Source organism: Emys orbicularis, chromosome 1 (assembly GCF_028017835.1).
Source record: "Emys orbicularis isolate rEmyOrb1 chromosome 1, rEmyOrb1.hap1, whole genome shotgun sequence".
NCBI classification, from domain to species: domain Eukaryota; kingdom Metazoa; phylum Chordata; order Testudines; family Emydidae; genus Emys; species Emys orbicularis.
Genome location: NC_088683.1, coordinates 225,442,671 through 225,466,337, shown reverse-complemented (window position 1 = coordinate 225,466,337; position 23,667 = coordinate 225,442,671). Strand labels below are relative to the sequence as shown.

At 41.0% G+C, this 23,667-nt stretch overlaps 1 protein-coding gene across 1 annotated transcript in view; it reads left to right on the top strand.

Moving 5' to 3' along the window:
* The window catches only part of PHEX (phosphate regulating endopeptidase X-linked), a 137,486-nt gene that overhangs the window by 89,775 nt on the left and 24,044 nt on the right, over positions 1-23,667 (top strand). Inside the window, exons 13-15 of the mRNA XM_065414541.1 lie at positions 3,169-3,246; positions 7,842-7,945; positions 20,351-20,409. Of these exons, the coding sequence (XP_065270613.1) occupies positions 3,169-3,246; positions 7,842-7,945; positions 20,351-20,409 (241 nt within the window). The remainder of the gene's footprint in view (positions 1-3,168; positions 3,247-7,841; positions 7,946-20,350; positions 20,410-23,667) is intronic.

Genomic DNA, 23,667 nt, shown 5'->3' with positions numbered 1-23,667 from the left:
GAAAGGATGTTGAAGGAAAGGACTCTGTAGCCAAGATATATCTTGAAGGGCATTTTGTTCAGCCTCAGCCATGGGGAGGTGGCGTGGCTGAACTTGTTCCATCTGCCCTTAAATGTAGGATGTTTCTCACTCCAAAAATGGATGGGTTTGAGAGTCCACCTTGTGTGTGAGTAATGGAATAGGTTTAAAATGAGAATAACAGGGTTGTACAGGCTGTCCTCCTATACCTCAGCTTCCTTGGCTGAATGGACAGAGTTCTAGGTCAGAAAAGTTTTATGGTTCTGAAAGATTTTAATGTCTATGCAGATGAACTCTTCAAGGTGAAAGCAAAATCTCTGAGTGGGGCAGGGAGGAGAGCAGTATGCGCTTGTCAAGATCAGACCATTAACACCTCTGGTTTGAGGCTAGGGTCCACCTGTGCTCCTCTCAGCGTGACGACTATGCTTGATTGACTTGCTCACTGAGATTGCTGGGCCTAAGATGGTTTCAGAATTCTGTGAGGTTTACAGCTGCGAAGGCTCTGAAAGGCAGTCTGAAAAATGCCAGTGTTTTTAAGGGATACTATCATTTAGTGTGCTTTTTGTTATTTGCCTAAATATATTTAACAATGTTTTTGATCCACATTTTGTGCTGATTGCAGCTTTCAAAGTCAACGCAGTATTGGAGCAGTTAATCCACATTGATTCTTTGAATTGTTTTTAAAAGGGCAATTGTTCATCAGCTATTATAAATTATTTTGTTTCTTTTGTTGGTTTAATCAAAAATGTTAAGGGCTCAATTATGCAGATGCAACACAAAGATTGCTTAATTAAGTGATTAAAATGATTACTTTGGAATACATGCAAGACATTTGAGACTAACCTAACTCATTTAAGCAGGCAACTTAGTGGAAATTAAAACTGATGAGTTTTCCTACTTGCTTTCTTGAGACTGATATAGTAGCAAATAGCATTGAAAACCCTAAAGTAATGTACCGAAGTTTTCCAATCCATCACAAAAGTTCAGTCAACTGGACAAAACAGCATAAGCAGGGCAAAAAATAGATGCTGTCTACAGCTGAATTCTGGTTCTTTCCTGTTTTCTCAAGCATTTTTTAAAAAAAATCTTCAGTACCTGCTGTGCCTCATGAAAAACTAAGAAAACATTCTATTTTAGAAGTAATTTGGCTCATTTCATATTTCCTGTAGAGCATTTGTCTTCTATTGTTTTTCTATCACTGGGGATATTTGTATGACAATGGGATCCTTCTTGCTGAAGAGTTCATCTGTTCCTGCTGTTAATTTCTAACCTGAAGTCGTAATCTTCTGTTTGTGACATCTTAATTTTCTCTACAACAATTAATTGTGATGTCACTAGTAGAAGACAATAACTTCAACTGGGAAATAAGCCCTAGGAACAGATTAACTCTCAAGAGACAAAGATCCTGTTTTTTTGAAAACGAGGGAAGTGAAAAAAAGGATGTTGGGGGGAAAACATTGTAGCATTGCTTCTCCCCATCACATAGACTCATAGATTTTAAGGCCATAAGAGACCATCATGATAATCTAGTCTGACCTCCTGCACATTGCAGGCCACCGAACCTCACCCACTCCCCTCCCGTAATAGACCCCTAACCTCTAGCTGAGATACCGAAGTCCTCAAATCCTGATTTAAAGACTTAAAGTTACAGAGAACTCACCATTTACACTAGTTTAAACCTGCAAGTGACCCATGCCCCATGCTGCAGAGGAAGATAAAATAAATCAATCAATCTAGGCAACCACTGCAGTCAAGGGGCTCCATATGGGTGCAGGGGTACTCTCACACAGATCAGCATGCAGGATTGGAGCCTATATGCTGAAGATGGTTTATTTTGAAAGGGCCATGTAGTTCATTAGGGTTCTCCTCTTTCAGCCTCCACATGGTCTCAGATTTTTGTGTTGAAAGGATCACATTACTAGAGGAAAGTTTTAAGGAAAAGTCCTATAGTCCTAAAAGGTAAATTGATATCTGTCTTCCTAAACAACATGGAAATATACATTTTATACCATCCCACTCTATCCCTTTTAGCTTATTCCATGCATGTGTCTTATTTTGTTTGGTTTCCCCCCTCATCTTTTAGACTTTCTCTCTCTCTCTCTCTGCTTTTGCTCTAGGAAATAAATTGTTTCCATAGTAACTATGGATGGATGTCCTTGGGGTGCAATCCACAAATGTATTATAAAGTTAGTTTATGTAATTGTTTCCAATTTGTATTATGATTTTATGAAACGTAAGTGCAGGCATAACAGTTACCCTGGCTGAGAATGTATGTATGTATGTGTGTATATATATATATATATTGTGTGTGTGTGTGTGTGTGTGCAAACATAAATATGTTTTGTGTGTGTGTGTATACATATATATAGAAGATGTACCATATATAAACACTAAGGCAAATTCTCACAAATGTGAAACAGAATAAATCCAAGTTAATGTAAAAATGTGAATTGCATTATTTTAATGTTCCTATCGCGTTTGTATTGAGCATAGGAACACACAGGATTCTGTGCTATTATTGGGAACAAGTATTTTAAGAAATGGAGTCTGTTAAAACAGAGGTGGAGTGGAAAGACTTTAATTAGACAGCTCAGGTAGATGAGCAAAACACAGTTCAACAGCATGAACTGAAGAAACCACATTCTCCGTCAGAAAACCGTAGCCACATCCTTGTCTGGTGAGACCTATTTGACGTCAGTGGAACTATGCTGTGTTTATCCCAGCTGAGGTTCTGACCTATTCATATCCATGTCCCGCATACATCTGAATAACTGGGCTTGCTTCATCTGTCCTATAGTAGTTATACAGCTCATAGGATGTTAAAACACTAAAAAGATATAAGTTGTGACCATTAGATTAACTTTGCTTGCAATTCTTAGTGGGGTTCAACTCTTAGGACCCGATTATGTGCTCAAGCACACTTGTAATTCTGAAGTAACTCTACAGGAGTCGGTGGAGCTACTATGTAAACTGACAGCTCAATGTGGCCCTCAGTGTTATAAATTAAAACTGATTTGTTGCACCTAAGCAAGCTGTTTGAGGTGAAATTCGGGTGCCATTTGGGAGGTATAGTACTGTGCGGTCCTTTCAATGAGGGAAGAAATGCATTTTTAAATGCTTAAACCATCCAATTTTTTTTTTCTTTCAAAGGCAAAAGCGGTTTTGGCAAAAGTGGGCTACCCTGAGTTTATAATGAATGACACGTATATTAATGAAGACATCAAAACAGTAAGTGTACAGTATATAGTTTTCTTCCTTTACAGTATGTCACAACTGTTTTTTGGTTTTTTCCTTTCAGCCATGGAAAATCAAAACAGTTGCATCATTTTTAAATAAAGGTGGTGGTGGTGCCAGAAAACACTTTCATTTTTTCCCTTGCATGGCACACTTTGCTTGTGGCCTTCTGCTTGATTTGCCCCATTCCCTTATGATTCTGAATTGAGCACACTCTCAAGACTGAAATCTTAAAAGAACAATAAAGTTAAACGCACGGTCTCGGTGCCAACTTAGCTTAATCACAAAGGAAAGAATTGAGCATTGTGATGGGGTGGATAAACCCCATGCTGACAGGGAAGGATATGGGGAGGTTGTGTGCGCTAAGGTAGCCCTGCTTCTCTGGTCCTGACATTCATGCATGGTAGGGAGGAGGGCTATAAAAGGAGGAAGCTGCAGTCAACAAGGGGGAAGCCATGAGAAGGGAGTGGCTGCTGAAGCAGTAGGAGGAATCCCCCCATTCCAGAGATCCTCCAGCTCTGCGAGGATCCAGTGAACCCTAGTGGCAAGCCCAGTAGGGAGAGACTGACGTGGCTGCCTGCCTGGCCGTAATGACTCCAGTAAAGCTGCTACCCAGGCACCACTGTAGGAAGGTGGTACCACTAACCTTTTTGCTAACCCCAGGAGAGGCTTGTTCTCTGATTCTGAACTTCTGCTTTTCCCGTTCCCCTAAATAAAGTAAGCAGGCCCACAATGGTGGGGCCCACTGCAAGGACTAAGAGGTTGGGGCCTGAGATTGGGCCGAGCCTGTGATGGTAACTGGGTGTGGCAAGGGGCCTCAACCAAGCTAGGGAGACTCTTTTTACAACATGCCCATTGGAATATTTGTTTTACAATAACATTGTGTATTATGTATAACTTGGCCAATACAACAGATTGATTATTGTGATGCTGCTTAATCCCCATCACAATCAAGGCAAGGGAAATAACCCTAACAAGTCATGCTCCACACATAGCGAAGATCCAGGAGAGAGGAGATAGGGAAGTTTTCCCTCCCCCCTCCCTGGGAAGGGCTTGAGTTAGGCAGTCTGAGGAAGAATATATCCCTGTGGTGGGTCCTGGAAAAGAGAGAGACTGTAGAGGAGGCGGGATTCTCCTACAGGGAGAAACCCCCAGGGAGCACAGTAGGTTCCTGTGGGAGGGAGACCTGATATAGTAGAAACAGAAGACTTCAGTAGCCCACCATGGCTGAAAAATTATTCATTTTGTTTGGATTTTCATTTGGACCTTTCTGTTATCCTGGAAGTGGTTTGAACTTTGTGACTTTGCTGGAGGGCTGAGCGACAGAAGACCCAGCTAGAGGCAGTTGGCCGACAGGAGGCATGGGAGTTGAGGATACCAGCTACATTATGCACAGACACCAGGGGGTGATTTAATGTTCGGTGTGGCCAGCCATAGCCATCATCAGTCATTTTTCCAGAATTATCATTAGAATAAATTGATGGTTGCTAGAGTCAGTCTCTAGAGCTTGCAGCAGACTTGTTAAGTGCCAAATATTGCATTGAAATAAAGTTCCAGTGTAAAATACTGGCCTTGTCATCACTGAGGGGACTGTCCTGTCTGTGATGAGTTAAAATAGACTGAAAAATGAAAACAAGTCACTTCTTTTATTAATGTTTTTACATTGTATCGAGCAGGTGCTATTAAACCTCATGGTAAGAGATTTAAAAGCAGACAAGATAAAGCAATAGAAAATACATCTTCGGAAACAATCCTGCCATGGTAGGGGGGTGGACTAAGTAATCTAATAGATCTTTTCCAAATCTAATTTATATGTGTCCAGTCCAGCAGTCTTCATACAAGAAGAATCCACATTGATTTAAATAGGAGTCATGCCATCGTGAGGACTGAAAGATCTGGACTTATGACAGTCTGAATATTGGGGTTGATTCTCCTCTAACTTGCACCAGATTGATGCCAGGGTAGCTTTCTTGATTTTCAACAGAGATATTCCTTGTTTCCACCTCTGTCTGTAAGAGGATGGACCAGGCGTATTAACTGTAAAATATGGCGGGGCAGTTTTAATACATTCAAAGTATTATTTTCAAGATAAAAATATTCCAGCACAAATTTTGTATTTAATAATAAAACAAAAGAACCCCCTAACATTCCCCTCAAAATAAACGTCTTCAACAAACGAATACGTTTCCCCCCAAAATGTTACAAATTATTATTCAATGCTTGGGTTGTTTTCCCCTATTGATAACTGCGCCTAGAAGCCCCCGATAAGAGACAGCATTACAGCCCCATTGTGCTAGGCGCTGTTCAAACACATAGTAAAAGATAATCTCCGTAGACAAGACTGACAAAGGGTGGAAGAAAGGAAGTATTTCCATCCTTCCTGGAGAACATGTTGTTTCCAGCTATAGGAAAACCTGGAATAGCCACCCACAGGACTTACATCTACATCAAGCTCAAATAACAGAAGGGAGAAATATTTACTTTATCACCAGGTTGTTTGCATGGACAAACTAAGCTACTCGACATGCTGGCATGACTCTCTTTTGCAATGGTAGCATTGCAAAAAATTGCTCCAGTATAACTGACAATAGTACACACACAAAAACCAACCAAACAAGGCATTGTTAAATATGGCGTAGTTCACTCAGAACTCTAAGAAGGAAAAACTCAGCAAGTCTGGTCCCTGCCGAGGGAAACAGTGTAGAGAGGAGATATTGTGAACCTTTACCATCTGTGTTAATGGGATAGAGAAGAAGCCATTCAGGTGATGGACTCACTGACATAAGCAGTATGTTTGTAAGTCTGGGCCCTAAAAATGCAACACAGTAGGTTGGTAATGAAGTGTAACTTTGTCCCAAGGTTGAGAATTTTTTGAAAGGATGATTGGGATATGAGCAGGTTTTATGTAATATTAACAGCCTTTTTTTCTTGCATGGCTAGTCATATTTGAGAAATTTGGTAATAGATTAGAGACTTCTGGCAACGTGAACCCTCATATTTGTAAAAGCTGCTAACATGAGTGATAGTAGAGCAGCACTGCTAGATTCCTTTGAGGGGGAGGTATGCAAAATATTTGCAATGAAATGCAAAATTACTCAAACATCACTTCTCTTTGAACATTTTGTTGCATACTTTTTAAAGCAAAATGGGCCCGTTTTCATGTGAAAATGGCGTTACATAATAATACCTGTAGAAATGCATGTTTTTCACATTTCCAACATGTACATAGCATATCATCAACATTTTTTCTCAAAGTGAAATTTTAGGGACTGCAAATTGCACTAACCAACATGGCAAATATTTCCCTAGAAATCTTCTGACACATTTAATTTCACACAGCTCTAGTTTGAATCTAATGCTGACTTATCACCTTTCTAATTCAGAATTAAATGACTCACCTAAAACAGTAAATGTGGTTGTTTTTCATTTTAAGCACTAATATAGAGAACCCCCTACTGATTGACCTATTATGGTGATTTATAGGAAGTAGATATTTGTGCTCTAGAAATTGTTCTGAGCAACTGATTGATTTCACATAAGCCACTAAATACCAATCAGATCATAATGACCTACAGTCACTGACAGCACAGCCTGGATTTGAACCAGTGACCCACAGGTGAAATCCCTTGTATCCAATTATCAATCCTCTGAGCTAGCCAATGTAAACAATCATAGTTTGTACCTGTCTCCACTGTTGTGATAAAACATTTATTAGTCCTTCGGTTGTAATTTGAAAAATAAATAAATAACTGATGTCAATTATTAAAACTCCCAGGGAAGATCAATTTTTGCTCATAAACTTCTCATGTTTAAATGCATGCTTAGGCTTAGCTTGTACTCATCAGTTGTCAGGCTTATTAACTCTTTGTGTGTGCCCTAAACCTGGATTAAATGTAATTCTGCTTTGTCCCGGCAATTTTTAACGTTATCTTATACCCAAATTTGTATGGCTAGATACTGAAAAACACTTAAGCCTCCCATGGTATAGTAGATATCTGGGTATAACATTTGATTATGGCAATAATTGATAGAAGAAAATAATAAAAATATTTAAAGCCCCCTAGTTTTAAAAATGGTATGAGTATTTGGTTTATTTAGAAAAAGATTTCTTACTGACACCTATATACGGTAAATAAGGGATCCAAAACCAGTTAGCTAATGGCACAGAAAATATTTTGAAACAAAACTCTTAATGAAATAGTGTTGCTTAATGTTACTCAGAATGTTTGGTGTCAGAGTAGGGAATTGAACCCCAACATCCTGAGTCCCACCTCATTGTCTTTACCATATGACCATCCTGCCATCCAATGTGATGTGTAAAGTGTTGAGATCCTCCTATATACCTGCTCTGCTCATGACCCTTCCCTTATGCAGGGCGACCCTAGAGATTCCACAGTGTGGAGGTTCTGGGGAAGCCTTCTGTAATGGGGTGGATTTTATCCTAACTGTTGTAATGTGAATAATGTCATTACCTTAACCAAATCATTTGTAGTCATTATTATTATCTCGTTACTGTCAAAGTTCTGATTCTTTTCATGTCATCTTTGTGTCTGTTGATCATGTTTAATGGTTATGATTTATTTACACAGATGAAGTTTTCAGAAAATGACTATTTTGGCAACGTATTGCAGACCCGCAAATATCTGGCCCAGTCTGACTTCTACTGGCTTAGAAAAGAAGTTCCAAAAACAGAGTGAGTAGGCAAACATGTACATTGATTAAAATTACACACAGTGCCTCATTGTGAAGGAATAATACTACAGAAAAAAATCAGTAGTTACTCAGAAATGCTTGTAAATATTTATCTCTTAAAAAACGTCTTAAAAGTTCTGGGCAGTCCTGTTCCAGTGCAGCATCACACTCTTCATATTCACGGAGCTTAAATGTTTAATGTAATGAAAAGAAAGAGTAATTGAATCTCAATTAAAACTGGATTATTTCTCTTGGTCCCAGTAAGAATTTAGAATGGCACAGCAGGGATTTTATTCAATAAATTTTCCATTAATAGAATATTAAGAGATAATATTGTTATTACTAAGAGCAGCCAGCATTGTTAGTTACCTGCTGCTGATAGCGGTGATGTGGAACAAGAGATAATTAATTGGATTTTAACATTTTAAATTTACTTCTAAAATTACAATGTTAAGATGTATTGTATACAACAGTCTAACACGTATGAGTAATCAAATCTTTTTTTCTTACTGGTGGGTAATCAAATCCTTAAAATTCCAATTAAAACATATACAGAAGTCAATTAGTGTAATCGCGCTATTTAAAAATGACCTCTTCTGCATAAAACCTTTAAAGTCAGCACTGATGCATAGCTACGCTGGTCATATTTCATATAGGTGTTGTCATCTTTAGGTTTAAAGATCATTTTCCACATTACAACTAATGTGACAGTTGTCTCCAGTATATTATTAATCCCTATAAATCAGATTCTATTATCCTTACTCATGTTGGGTTTCACCCAGAGGTGAAAGTAAGCCAGTACGCAAGAGCTGGTGCGCCATACCGGGGAGGATCGGCTTCCCCTGGCGGCAATTTAAAGGGCCTCGGACTCCCAGCAATGGCTGGAGCCCCAGGCCCTTTAAATTGCTGTCAGAATCATAGAACCATAGAATATCAGGGTTGGAAGGGACCTCAGGAGGTCATCTAGTCCAACCCTCTGCTCAAAGCAGGACCAATCCCCAACTAAATCATCCCAGCCAGGGCTTTGTCAAGCCTGACCTTAAAAACCACTAAGGAAGGAGATTCCACCACCTCCCTAGGTAACCCATTCCAGTGCTTCACCACCCTCCTAGTGAAAAAGTTTTTCCTAATATCCAACCTAAACCTCCCCAACTGCAACTTGAGACCATTACTCCTTGTTCTGTCATCAGGTACCACTGAGAACAGTCTAGATCCATCCTCTTTGGAACCCCCTTTCAGGTAGTTGAAAGCAGCTATCAAATCCCCCCTCATTCTTCTCTTCTGCAGACTAAACAATCCCAGTTCCCTCAGCCTCTCCTCATAAGTCATGTGCTCCAGCCCTCCAATCATTTTTGTTGCCCTCCGCTGGACTCTTTCCAATTTTTCCACATCCTTCTTGTAGTGTGGGGCCCAAAACTGGACACAGTACTCCAGATGAGGCCTCACCAATGCCGAATAGAGGGGAATGATCACGTCCCTCAATCTGCTGGCAATGCCCCTACTTATACAGCCCAAAATGCTGTTAGCCTTCTTGGCAAAAAGGGCACACTGTCGACTCATATCCAGCTTCTCATCCACTGTAACCCCTAGGTCCTTTTCTGCAGAACTGCTGCCTAGCCATTCGGTCCCTAGTCTGTAGCAGTGCATGGGATTCTTCCTTCCTAAGTGCAGGACTCTGCACTTGTCCTTGTTGAACCTCATCAGATTTCTTTTGGCCCAATCCTCTAATTTGTCTAGGTCCCTCTGTATCCTATCCCTACCCTCCAGCATATCAACCACTCCTCCCAGTTTAGTGTCATCTGCAAACTTGCTGAGAGTGCAGTTCACGCCATCCTCCAGAGATTGAACAAAACCGGCCCCAGGACAGACCCTTTGGGCACTCCACTTGATACTGGCTGCCAACTAGACATGGAGCCATTGATCACTAACCGTTGAGCCCGACGATCTAGCCAGCTTTTTATCCACCTTATAGTCCATTCATCCAATCCATACTTCTTTAACTTGCCGGCAAGAATACTGTTGGAGACCATATCAAAAGCTTTGCCAAAGTCAAGGAATAACACATCCACTGCTTTCCCCTCATCCACAGACCCAGTTATCTCCTCATAGAAGGCAATTAGGTTAGTCAGGCATGACCAATCCCCAGAGCCCTGCTGCCAGAGCCCTGGGGAAGCGGTGGCGGGGCTCCGGCGACGATTTAAAGGGTCTGGGGCTGCGGCAGCCACTACCGCCCCAGCCCTTAAAATAGCCGCCGGAGCCCTGCCACCACCTCCCCAGGGCTCCAGCAGCAGGGCTCCAGGGACGATTTAAAGGGCCAGGGGCTTGGCCGCCGCTACCGCCCCAGGCCCTTTAACTTGCCGCTGGAGCCCCACCGCCACTACCCGAGGGCTCCGGCAGCAGGGCTCAGGTGGCGATTTAAAGGGTCCGGGGCTCCCACTGCCCCTACCCTCCAGGGCCCGTTAAACCAGCTGCTGCTGCCCCAGCCCTGGGCACTTGAAATCCTGATTTAAAGAGCCTAGGAATTTAAATGCCCCGCCTCTTCTGGTAGAGGCCATGCCTCTTCCGGTTGAGGCCCCTCCCCCTCCCAAGGACTCCGGAGTACCGGTAAGTCCTTTAAGTTACTTTCAGCCCTGGTTTTACCTTACGCCATGAGTGGTCCTCTTGACTCTATGAGACTACTCAAAGGGTGATGTACTGTACTATTCCGTTAGTAAGGGTATCAGAATTTGGCCCTCTATTTTTGAGGCACAGTCCTTGGTTTTAGCAGCTTAACTTCAACAGTGAGTGTGACTGCTAAAATCTCATGAACACATTACTTTGAAAGCAGAAAGGTTAATTCTGAAGGGATGATTTTGAAGACTCTCCTATAGCCTTGTATGCCACAGTTAGATCATGATAATATATTCTCTTTAGCTCGTCATGAGTTTCCAGAGAGCAGTGAAATAACATTTTCTCCTTTATAGAAAAGTAGATAAACACCCTCAATCCTTCAGTCTCGCAAAAGAAATTTTTTAGCTGCATTAATGTGCACTGAATAGGTTCTTACCATGAAGGGAAATGTCATCTTGGAGGAAATTATTTGGCAGGTAATCCCTGAAATATACACCTTTAGGGCCATACTCTGAGAATTTTCACATCACTGATATGCTTAAAAAATAAGGGATTTACTCCCCTGTTCACCGAGAGATAGAATATAATTTCTCCCTCTTATCCTGTTTCTCTTCAGCCAAGGAGAACTTGAAGGTATTTTTACTCTCATTGTAGCATGATAGATCAGATCTGGTCTTTCTTTGCCCTTCATGCTACATTAAAAAAAAAGATTAATAGACCTAATGTCCATATAGGATGAGATTGTGTGAAGTGGAGGAAGGAGGTGTAAAGTGCCCCCTTACTCTCCTGAGTGTGCTACCCATATTGTGGATTACAGAATGGTGGGGGAGAGCAGCCTCCGTAGGGTCACTACTGCACCTCCTGTGCAAGGTGGTGGGGAGTGCACAGAGCCTTGACTTCACTCACCTCCACAACAGTTGCTCCAGGCCGCCTAGCTGAACTGAGGAAAAGTGGGAAGTGAAACCTGTCAGGTGAAGTGCTGATGCAAATTACTTCCCCCATGAAGCAAAAGGGGGAAACCAGGGACCAAGTTTTGAGTCTGAGAGTCACAATTTAATTACCAATCTGTTCCTTGGGCAGCAGAACTACATGCTACCCCTTCCTCAAAGCTCATAGCAACTCCACAATTTGCCCATGGTAATCATTATGTCTTTGAAATTATACATAATGGATGGTAGCACAGTTTGAACTATATATACTTGCCATGCATACAGGTAGCTAAAGCATTAAGAACCACTAGTGCTTCCTTTATAAACTTCTACTTTATCTTAAGGTGCTTATAATTCAACAGTAATAATTCACACCAGGCTAATATGTGAGATGTGATCTAAAAAAAGATCAGTTTTGCCACATTTAAGCTAAGAGTCAAAGAGACATGATTATGCTTCTCTGATGTTTTTACAGTAGAATTAAATGCTTTTCTGTTTCTCATGGAATTTTGCAGGTCATTAGTTCCTATTGTGGTTTGGTACTGTGTATGTGTAATAAAAATAATTATAACATGCTCATTATTTGGCTTCTGTCCAGATACAATAACCTTTTACAAAATGTTTTAATATGCATACCTATATTGACACCATGAGTAGACCCTTGCAAATCTGCGGATATCCACTTTATATCCGCGCACTATTTTTGCGGATCGCGGATCGGATGCGGATAAAATATTATATCTGCGCAGGGCTCTAATCATGAAGTGGCCCAGAGTGGGATCAATAAATATTGAGTATGGATTTTCCTGGCTATGGTAATGGGTCTGACAGAATAATGATATTAAACCAACACAGTAATATAACCAAAAAAGTATCAACGCTGTATTGATTTACCTATTTGATTTACCAAATAGGACAGGTTTCTAGATAGTAATATTACAAACTGTGCCAATTTGCCTCAGCACAGTAAGCTAAAAGGAAAATCACAGTGATTTTTCTTTTAATTATCAAAGGGCTAGAGGGAGAATTATGAGAATGGGTGAGAGTCACAAGTAGGAAGAGACAACGGATTTTGGAGGGCAAGTGGAAATGGCTGGATGTTGTGTGTATGAGGGTTGGAGCTGGTTAGAATTAGAACTGATAAGAAGAAAAATTGAAATCTAGCATTTTGAAGCCCAGGAGCTTCAGCCCCGAGGGGAGGGGGACTGTAAACTGAACCCTGCCACCCAGGGCTGAAGTTGAAACCTGAGTCCAACCAATCAGGGCTGAAGCCCTTGGGCTTCACCTTCGGCCCTGGGCCCCAGCAAGTCTAATGCCAGCCCTGGTGACCCCATTAAAACTGGGTCAATGACCCACTTTGGGGTCCCAACCTAAATTTTTTGCAGAACCTAGAGTATAAGTCCAAACAGCCTGAGTTCAGGATGGACAGGCAGAGCAATTTATGAATTTAACATACAAATGTAACATAACATTACCTTACAGATTTTGGTGTCTTAATTTGCTTTATCTCATTGAAGGGGCATGACAGATTCAGCTTTAGTCTGAAGTGATGCAATTTCAGTGGATTCACTGTAATGCCTCTCGTGAAATATGCCGCCTGATGCATTTTGAGCATGGTTCAAGGTGCACCACAGGACTCTTGAATTTCACTGCCTCTCTCTATGTATTTATAATGTGCCCATCTCCATAGTATCTCAGTGCCAGATACCAAAGTAAGAATTGCACTGTATTTGTCAGTAAAATATTCTGTTCTCCCCGTCTCCTTAATACAACCAGTTTTCCTTAATCTTTTGTTCCTGTCTATTTAAAAATGTATCCCTGAGAAATTATGCAGGGACATTCTTCAGCCCTCATTTAAGGGGAGCTTTTACAAAAAGTGGGTGTTGCATCAAGCTGTGTAAGCCATCAGTATTTGGCTCATTCTGATGTCATGGAGTTTCACAGCTAAGGGTCCTCCATCAAGAATGATTTGTCCTCATTGAATACAATTGTCTTTGTGGTTACGGAGAGAGAAGAGGTCTACAAGATAGACCCTGTGCCAAGTCTTAAAGATAAGTTCAAGGACTGTGAAGTGGATCCAGCCAATGGAGGCAGGTGGAACAGTGATATGATATACTCTCTGTGGCCTTTCATGATGGGCTGCTGTACAAACTGGCATTCCCACCAATCTTTACCATCAACCCCAGGCAGAGTGAGGTACAGTAATCTATCTTCGAAGTGACAAATACATTTATCGTAATGGTTAGGTCCTCATCCAAGAAGAATAGGTGCAGACTCCTCAGGCTAGCCAAAGGCATTTCTTGCCATTGATATTATCTTTGTGTCCTGTAAAAGTGATGAGTCCAGCGTGGCCCTAAAGATAAGAAGCCGAGCAACAATAAAAGGGTGTGGGGAGAGGGATAAAGCATACAATATACACCTCTACCCCAATATAACGCTGTCCTCGGGAGCCAAAAAATCTTACCACGTTATAGGTGAAACCACGTTATATCGACTTGCTTTGATCCGCCGGAGTGCGCAGCTCCCCCCCCCCCCCGGAGCACTGCTTTACCGCGTTATATCCGAATTCGTGTTATATCGGGTCGCATTATATCAGGGTAGAGGTGTATATATTTTAAGTATCAATTATCCTCAGACGGCTCTAGAACTAGGTGGCAATTTAGTCATTGGGTCAATCTTGAGGAGGGATTTGGAGAAGAAGAGCATAATGGCCTTTGGATAAGGTCAGGGAGTACTTTCCAAGTGTAAACGATGCGGTAGAAGGAAGTGCAAAGGCAGTGTGGGAGAAGGGGGACAATTCCGAGATACTTTGAAATTAAAAAATAAATGTTCAGTATTTCAGATGTGGCCCTTGGGGTTCCCTCCTCAGACTGAAGGAATCTAAATTGGTGGTTAGTCCTGCAGGCTGTTGCAAAGCCATGCAGTTTGTCCTGTGGGTGAGCCCCACTTTCCAGGTGTCTGCATCATTCACAAATTGTTGTTCTGACTGCTGATGTGAATGGATGTGAAATTGAAATACAGTATAAATAAATGTTTTTATTTCTTGACTCCCCCCCACACACACACACCAGAAGCACCTGTCGTCTTTTGACTTTCACTGTTTTACTAAAATATTTCCACCATTTCATCACTTTATTACAGAGATTTTTTTCTGGAAAAAGCCTTTCTCTTAAATAAACTCTGCAGACAGGATTACCCTTGGCAATTAGAGTCCATAAAATGATGGATATTTAAGACTTGCCTATGACATCATTCTTTGATGTTTCAATTGATTAATTCTCTGGTTCCTGCGTTGTAAAAGAGGCAGCACAACGCTGAAAATAAAATGAGAGAGGGAGGCTGATTAATGTATTGATTAAGGAATGTACACTGCCATTTTAAGATTCTATCCTTTATTGCACAATTTAACTAAGAATTGCAATTGCCAACAAAAGCACATTACGACTATAACTCCACAGATAACTAATTCGGTTGCTTATTTTACATTAATGTCACCGAAATCAGACATTTTCCAGGCTCTGATTAGCTCGCCTTCTACCCTGCTCTTTCTTTCCTACTTCTTCCCCACGTGCCTTTGTTCTGCTGCTCCCACTCAATCCAGTTGCTTGACTCCACTCATAGATTCTAGGACTGGAAGGGACCTCGAGAGGTCATCGAGTCCAGTCCCCTGCCCGCATGGCAGGACCAAATACTGTCTAGACCATCCCTGATAGACACTTATCTAACCTACTCTTAAATATCTCCAGAGATGGAGATTCCACAACCTCCCTAGGCAATTTATTCCAGTGTTTAACCACCCTGACAGTTAGGGACTTTTTCCTAATGTCCAACCTAGACCTCCCTTGCTGCAGTTTAAGCCCATTGCTTCTTGTTCTATCCTCAGAGGCTAAGGTGAACAAGTTTTCTCCCTCCTCCTTATGACACCCTTTTAGATACCTGAAAACTGCTATCATGTCCCCTCTCAGTCTTCTCTTTTCCAAACTAAACAAACCCAATTCTTTCAGCCTTCCTTCATAGGTCATGTTCTCAAGACCTTTAATCATTCTTGTTGCTCTTCTCTGGACCCTTTCCAATTTCTCCACATCTTTCTTGAAATGCGGTGCCCAGAACTGGACACAATACTCCAGCTGAGGCCTAACCAGAGCAGAGTAGAGCGGAAGAATGACTTCTCGTGTCTTGCTCACAACACACCTGTTAATACATCCCAGAATCATGTTTGCTTTTTTTGCAACAGCATCACACTGTTGACTCATATTTAGCTTGTGGTCCACTATAACCCCTAGATCCCTTTCTGCCGTACTCCTTCCTAGACAGTCTCTTCCCATTCTGTATGTGTGAAACTGATTTTTTCTTCCTAAGTGGAGCACTTTGCATTTGTCTTTGTTAAACTTCATCCTATTTAACTCAGACCATTTCTCCAATTTGTCCAGATCATTTTGAATTATGACCCTGTCCTCCAAAGCAGTTGCAATCCCTCCCAGTTTGGTATCATCTGCAAACTTAATAAGCGTACTTTCTATGCCAATATCTAAGTCCCAGTGCAGATGTTTCTTTGATCCCAACCCAGTCCCTCAGCCTCTTCTCACCCTATCCCCCTACCTACATTTGAAAATTTATGGGGCTTAGTAGCTTTGCCAGAGTCTCTGCTGGGCCAGAAGTGGCTGCTTGCTTCCAGTGTCTCAGTACTTTAGACCAGGGTTTCTCAATCCGTGGGTTGTGACCCAAAAGTGGGTTGTCAGATTGTTTCAAAGGGTTATGAGGTGACTCCCATGGGGCTTGCTGAGCTCGGCTCCAGGCATTGTGACCTGTAGGGTTGCAGCACTCCTCAGGTTTGGCCCAGCTGTTCCTCTGCCATGATGATGGGGGGCCAGGTGAAATTACAGTGAGTGCTGCTGCATCAGGTAGGGTTACCACCACAGTTGCCAACTTTCACACGGTAAATAAGCACCCCGACTTTCACAATAAGCCAAAAATCAAGCTAATCCCATTTCAAAACAAGGCCAAAACAAACCAATCCCTAAGAACCCCAACACTCTATGGCACTAGATCCCCCCAGCGTGCAGTCTGGGACTGTGGTGGGCCCACTGTGCACCCCTGACTCTCTCCCCACCTTGCCCCTGCTTGCCGGGAGCCAATAAAAAAGAAGAAGCTAAAAGCAACAAGCTACAAGCCAAAAACTAGCCAACAAGCAACTCACATGCCAATTAAGCCAAAAACAAGCCCAATTTCTGCATTTTTTTTGCGGGGTTGACATGTCTGGTGACCACCTGCCTGGTATTTGACCGGCCTGGCTGTTTTTTAATGGATTTGCCAGTTGCCAAAAAAATAATTTAATCTGCCATTTTTTTTTACGTGGGTCTAAAGATTTGCATTATTATCACAATACATTGGGATATCTAATGTTAAAAGTTTTTGTGTCCAGCTAAAGGTGCTGCAGTGTTCCCACTTCTGCAGTTGACGTAAGAAAATGTTATCAATCTTACCTATATGTGTTCTCTCTCCACATACTATAAGTGGCTGTTGAAGGAGGGGGAGTTACAGAGTTGCCTTGTGGTTGGTGGTTGAGGTTGTGGCGGGCTTGCCTTCTGTGATGGTGGGTGCTTCTTATTTTGCATTTCAAAGGTGGTAACCCTAGCAGCAGGTGGCAATGCCACTTCCAGAAATTTGGCCCAGCTGGACCCTGTCAGGGCACTATGAGCCTGGAGGTGGCAATGCCTGGAGTGAGGAGACAGGCCCAGCCAGCCCTGTGGGACTAGAGCCGCAGGAGTAACTGCTGCGAGGTGAGTGTGGGGTGGGCTCTGCCACAGGCCTTCCCCCTCCCACTCCTCAGTGGTGGCAGAACCCGATCCCCTCTCCCATGGCCTCCTACTTCCCCTTGGGGCAGGACCTGATTCCCCCTCCTCCCACCCACTGCCTATTTACTGGGTTGTGACAGGCCATAACCCACTTGGGGCAGGACCCAACACCCCCTCCCCCAGCTTATATACTGGGTCACACCAGGCCATTAACATTTACAAATGGCTCCTGAGCCTGAAAAGGTTGAAAACCACGGCTTTAGATCGTCTCTTTTAGCTGGTTCTTGGAGTGTATTGTATTCGTGAGCTCACAAGTGTCTCACTTGCATGTGATGAAACATAGGTTAGGAAGGCTGTGGGGTGCTGGGAAAGGGTTGTGTTTGGTGGTCTCAGGGAAGGGACCAGACAGTTGGAAATTAAGGAGGTGGTCTCTGAGGCTGTGTAGCTTGGTTTTAAAAGCGCCAAGGCACTTACTGTATGGTTAAGGTTTGGAAGAGCATTCAGGCAAAAGGGAACCACTGAACTTTTTGTCAGGGTACCCACCATCAGTAGTCACATTGGTGCAAATCCTGACTTCAGTGAGAGTTTTACCCAGGTAAGGACTTCAGGGTCCGGTGTCCATGCTGCACCCCAATAAATCTTTCTAAATGTCACTTTCAGATTTCACCTTTCTAAAGGGGAATGGAAATATTTTAAAGCAGAGTAATTCAGAAGGGATTCCTCAACATTTAGCTTTCAATATTTGTTGTTTTTAACTTGAGAGGGTTTTTGCCTACTAAGACCTAAATTCAGAGTTGAACGTTTTTATAGCTGCATTGAATGGCATCACTAACGCTTTGAAAATCACATTCCTTATACTGTTTTCAAAAATAGTGAAGTTATTAATTGTAGTAAGAGAAACCCTGAACTCTGTTCTTTGCAGGTAAGTAAAATCAGAACTAACTGGTTTTCTATACCAGTTTGTTCCCCCATTTAAAATAATTTAAAATGTTTTAATCTCTATTGTGCATGTATCCTGTTGCATGGGATTTTAATCAATCTCTCTCTCTCTCTCTCTCTCTCATATGATTTTATATGGCCTGCCATTACCATATTAGCACCTCTCCATTAAAGATTGTGTTATCCTCATACACCCCTATGAGGTTGGAAAGTGCTATTATCCCTATTGTACAGATGGGGCAGTGAGGCACAGAGATGGTAAGGCCTATATTTTTAAAAGGTATTTAGGCATCACTCCATTCAGAACTGCAAGGCTTAAATAACTTAGATGGAAAAGCCACATTTTCAAAAGTGAATTAGGCACTAAGGAAGCCTAAGTCCTACTGACTTTCAATGAGACTTTCTAAAGTTTTGATCTAACATACTGAAGAAATTCTAGCATCTCATGTGATAACTCAAGAATTTTTCCCTTCAGATGTACAGACATTTATTACACCTGGGCCTAATTTATCACAGATTACCCACTAATTCTCATTGTTTTTATATTTAATTTTATTTTAATTTTTTCATTATAAAAAGCCTAGGGTGAAATCCTGGCCCCATTGAAGTCAATGGCAAAATTCTCATTGGCTGCAGTAGAGGCAGAATGGGGCAGTAGGGAGGGTCTGACTCTACTCCCAGTAAAGTCTATGTGAATTTTGCTATTAACTTCAATAGGTGCAGTGTTAATCCATATCTTACTGCAGTAAAAGTTCAGCCAGGGTTAATATTAAATCCTTCAAATCGTGCCAGTGCAGGTTCTGTTACAATATTAGTGGAAAAGCTCCAATATTCTGGTTTCTCCATTGCATGTATGGTTTAGAACACAAAGAGCAGCAAGGAAAGCACATGACCAATTGAAAATCATTCTTTTGTACATTGTTTGCAGACCAGTGCAATATTTGTAACCACGATGAACCTCACTTTTGTTACTCACTCACTCACTCACTCACTCACTCACTCACTCACTCACTCACTCACTCTTTTGTTAATAAATGACATTAGAGGGTGAGAAGATCACTGAGTTGTGGGGCAGAAGGGGATAATGCTTAGCATATTACATCTTCCAGTATTAACTAACCTACCTGTGTAAAGGCCCAATCCTGCTCACACTGACACACAAGTAACTTTACTCAAGTGAGTAGTGCCATTGGAAGCAATAGGACTAACTATTTGAGTAATGTTACTCATGTGCGTGTTGGTTGGATCAGGCTCTAAGGTAGGTAAATAAATATATTACTCATTTTACAGATGGGGAAACTAAAAGGTTAAATTGCTAGTCCAGACCATTCAATGAATCAGTGGAAAAGCTGGATTTGAATTTCAGGAGTTCCTGTAACCTCATCCTTTGCATTGTCCCTTAGCCCACAGTACAGAATATTTCACTTCTAGGCCATTGGTTAATAGTTGCTGAAAGCTATTGCAATCTTTACTAGTGATAAAATAATTAGCAGTAGTTGCTGAGTGGCCTACAGAATTTTCTTTCCTTTGTTCTTATTAGAGATACATCCACATAATTGAAATCATCCTAATAGGCATGAGTAGTCACTTTGTCAGGGGTTGCAGGAGAGAGGCCATGGACTGAAAAGTCTTGATTACTCATTTCTAAGTAAACTCTAATTTCTATAGGTAGTTTCTCCATGAGTGGGTTGAAGTACATTGCTGAGACAGTGCAAAGGACTTTGTACTGCTGCTGTCTGTGTGGGTCTGTGTGGCACCTGTTCATTTTAAATAGAGGACTTCATTGTCCACGGCTGTCAATTTGGCATCTTTCATAAGCACTAAAATCACTTAAAAAAGAACACAAAAATAGAATAAGTGTTAGCAAGTGTACCCTCCAGTGACTGCTCTGTTAAGCACTATTTGATTATAGTCATTTAAAATAATGTCAGTAGATAATAGATTTAAATGATCCAAAAATCACAGATAGCAATTGACAAAATTGCAGAAATAATTATATTTGTAATGTATATAATGGCTTTTAATCTCTTGGTTTCATTTAGCTGAATTAGCCTTTTATCTTTGATTATTCCATTCACAAGCCCAACACACTGATAACCAATATTTTGTTGCTGTTTATTGCTATTTTTACAGGTGGTTTACTAGTCCAACCACTGTCAACGCTTTCTATAGTGCATCAACCAACCAGATCAGTGAGTACCCGACTTCTTTTTCTTCTTTAATTATTTGTTCGGAAAAGGATATGTATGAAGGCATATCAGCTGATACCAGCAGGAGCTACAGGTGGTTGGGACCTGAAAATCAGGCCCTGACATGAGTCACATCAGCCACCCCAACATTTAAACATTTTAAGTTAGTGTACACCACTGAAAATGCAAACCTAAATTCCTTCCATAATCATGCACTAATACAGCATTTTTGTACCAGTGAATGTGTACCAAGGAAAGTGGTTCAGATAGTAAGGGCTAAATCCTGATCTCCATCACATTTGTGCAAGTCCATTGAAGTCAATGGGCATGAATGGGTATTATAGAATGCTGCATTTGGCTTTACATTCTTGTCTGATTTGTCTGATCTCATCTTGTAATTACAGCACAACACCTTTTAACCTAATCTTGGATTACTGGTTCCCTTGTTTTTAAAATATTCTGGCCAGATAGCTTATCTTCATCACACTTTGGTTCCAGGGTTCCTGAAATAATATGGCTGAGATTTTCAAAGCTGTTTAGAGGATCTGGATGCCCAATTCCAATTTGTTTTAATGGGAATTTTGCATCCAAATTTCTTAAGGCTGGAGGGATGGTAGTGTTACCTTTACCTTGATACCTCTCTTCCACCTCCCAGCTGTGAGAGTTACTGGCAGCATCATCCTTTCCTTTTCTGTGGCTTCAGGCTCTGCATAGCTCTCTGGCATAACCTCTCTGCTTGGGGGTCCCTTACCACAGGCTTGTTGGAGTTCTCTGGTTGGCTCCCCCACCATTTTCTTAAATCTCTTTTTATCACACTATGAAATAATTCCTGAAACTAATGGAATGGATATGCCAGACTGAAGGTAGACAGGAACTCCTGTCTAGAGGGTAAAGTAGGGAATTGGCACTTATGTCGCCTGGATTGTATGCTCAGCTATTCCTGCAACTAACTTGTGCCCCTGCACAAGTCACTTAACTTCTCTGTGGCTCAGTGTACTCATTTGTAAAATGGGTGCAATAATTAGGCTCTCCTCCTAAAAATAGCCCTCGGCATATTCTGTTCGACTTTTACTGAAAGGTCACCTCTATTAAGCAACCAATTTTTGAGTGGTCATTTAAGATTGCTAATCAATTCTGTGATAGCTATCTAAAGGACATGAAAAATAACTGCCTTTTCCTGTTAAATGAAGAACAAACTTCCCCGGTTTTCAGATTTACAGTATAGCTAAGGTTGAAGTTTAGCAAGCACAGAATAAAATCTGTTGCTGTTACATATACTTTATTATTGAGTCCTTTCAAACTTACCGTATCATTCAGCTCTCTCAGCTACTCTGACATAGCACATTAAAGAAAGCTATAATGAAAGGCTGGAGTTACTGATGCTGAATTTCACACTCCCTGTGTCTAACGGTATCACGAAACAGAGAGCTGTCAAATGTAACCAATCAGTCATGGGTGTAGAAGCAATTGTATTTTATATCATGACTGCTGACCTTCTTGTACCGCTTGCATTTGACCTTGGGTTTTAGATAGTGCTGCTCACTGTCTTTAAGGCTGTTCTCAGGTGCAAAAGAATGTACATGGTCTGAGCTGATCTGGTTGAGAGAGAGAGTCCGTTATGGTATTTACCTCTGCATGGGAGGGGTCATAAATGGAACCTTTCACTGTAAACTGTGTGAGCTAGGGAGAGGGATACAGTATAACTGGTGGTCCACCATTCTTTAGATAGGAAATTTACAATGAACTAGCCCTTGTTGAAAGTCAGAGGGATTTGTTGAACACTGGAGGCCACTATCAAACCTCCTTTAAAAGTTGATTAATTCCAGGAAAGAGCTCCACCATTAGCTGGGATGGAATTCCTGAAAGTATCGAAAATAAGTTCATTCAAGAGGGCTGTACTCACTCTCTGAGAAAACTTCACTCATGAGAGCTACATCTTACCACTCTGAGTCACGTTTTTAGTAACCATTCATGTTGAATATCCTAGGAGCTGGGGAAAATACTACACAAACTGTGGATATGGAGTCACCTCTTTAAGCAAACTAGATTCTACTATGTTTATGTTCGCTTTTAGTGTGTGACAGAAATATTTGTAGAAATAGTGAATTTTAAGTGAATGAGGGAGATTGTTTATGAAAAGCAAGTTTTATATTAGTAAGTGATAAGATTTAGAGCAGAAACCTAATTCTAAAAGCTAATGGGAGCTAATCAAAATAACCAGTACAACTTGAATTTCAAATACTCACAACAAGCTGCTTGCAAACAATATAGAGACAAAAGACTGTTTTGTTTTGAACAATGAATTCTGAGTAGTGAATACATTCTAAATAAACCTAAATGTTTTATGGACAATTCATAAACATAGAAAGAAGTGAGCATAGTCTTTTGGTGGCTACTGACAACTATTGCAATATGTCTCCTTTCTTATGCCCATCTCATTCCTTCATGCCCAGCTCTGCATTAGTGAGTGGAATACTGGTGGCCTACTATTCCATCCAGGGCCTTTGTCAAGTCCGTTTCTCATTTTGCCTATCCCTTACAGGCCCAAGTGCCTGAGAGAATGAGCCAAAATGGCTTCTATGGCTGCAATTTCACCGATATAAACACTTTTCATTAACTACCACTGCATGTTCAAGGAAGCACTGCAAACTCCAAAAAGGCAAATTGAGTGTTTTTAATTTCATCTTGATTATTTAATTTCATCTTGTATTGAGTACTGACTCATAAGGAAGAATGCCACCTACTGACTCATGAGATCTTTCTTAGTAGAAAGCAAAAACACGATGATTAAAAAAATTAATGAATAAATTGCGGAGAATACAGCAAAATTTGCATGAAGATGGCAATGCTATCAGCTTGGTTGAGCTTATGTACAAGTAGATTCCTATTGCCCTGCTCACATTGTTTTTATTTCACTAATATACAGTATATAGAACCCAGAAACCATTTTTCTAGTTTCTAATTCTTTCTTTTAGATAAAACAGACCTGTTGACAGTGCAAGTTGTTTTCTCAAAAGAGAGGTAATCAGATATACGAGGTAAAGGAATGCAACAGTGTTCGGGCTATACAGGTTGTCAGTTATAGGCAGTATACACACTGTTATTAAAGTTACATCAAAGAATTCTTTTATCAGTTCATTCTGCTTGGTTCCTCTTTCCTTAAATAATTTACTTATTAACTTAATTGAGGTGTATTAGATTAACCAATGCAGCCCAATTTTTTTGAAAAGTTGAAATTAGTTTCTTAACATTTGACCTCAT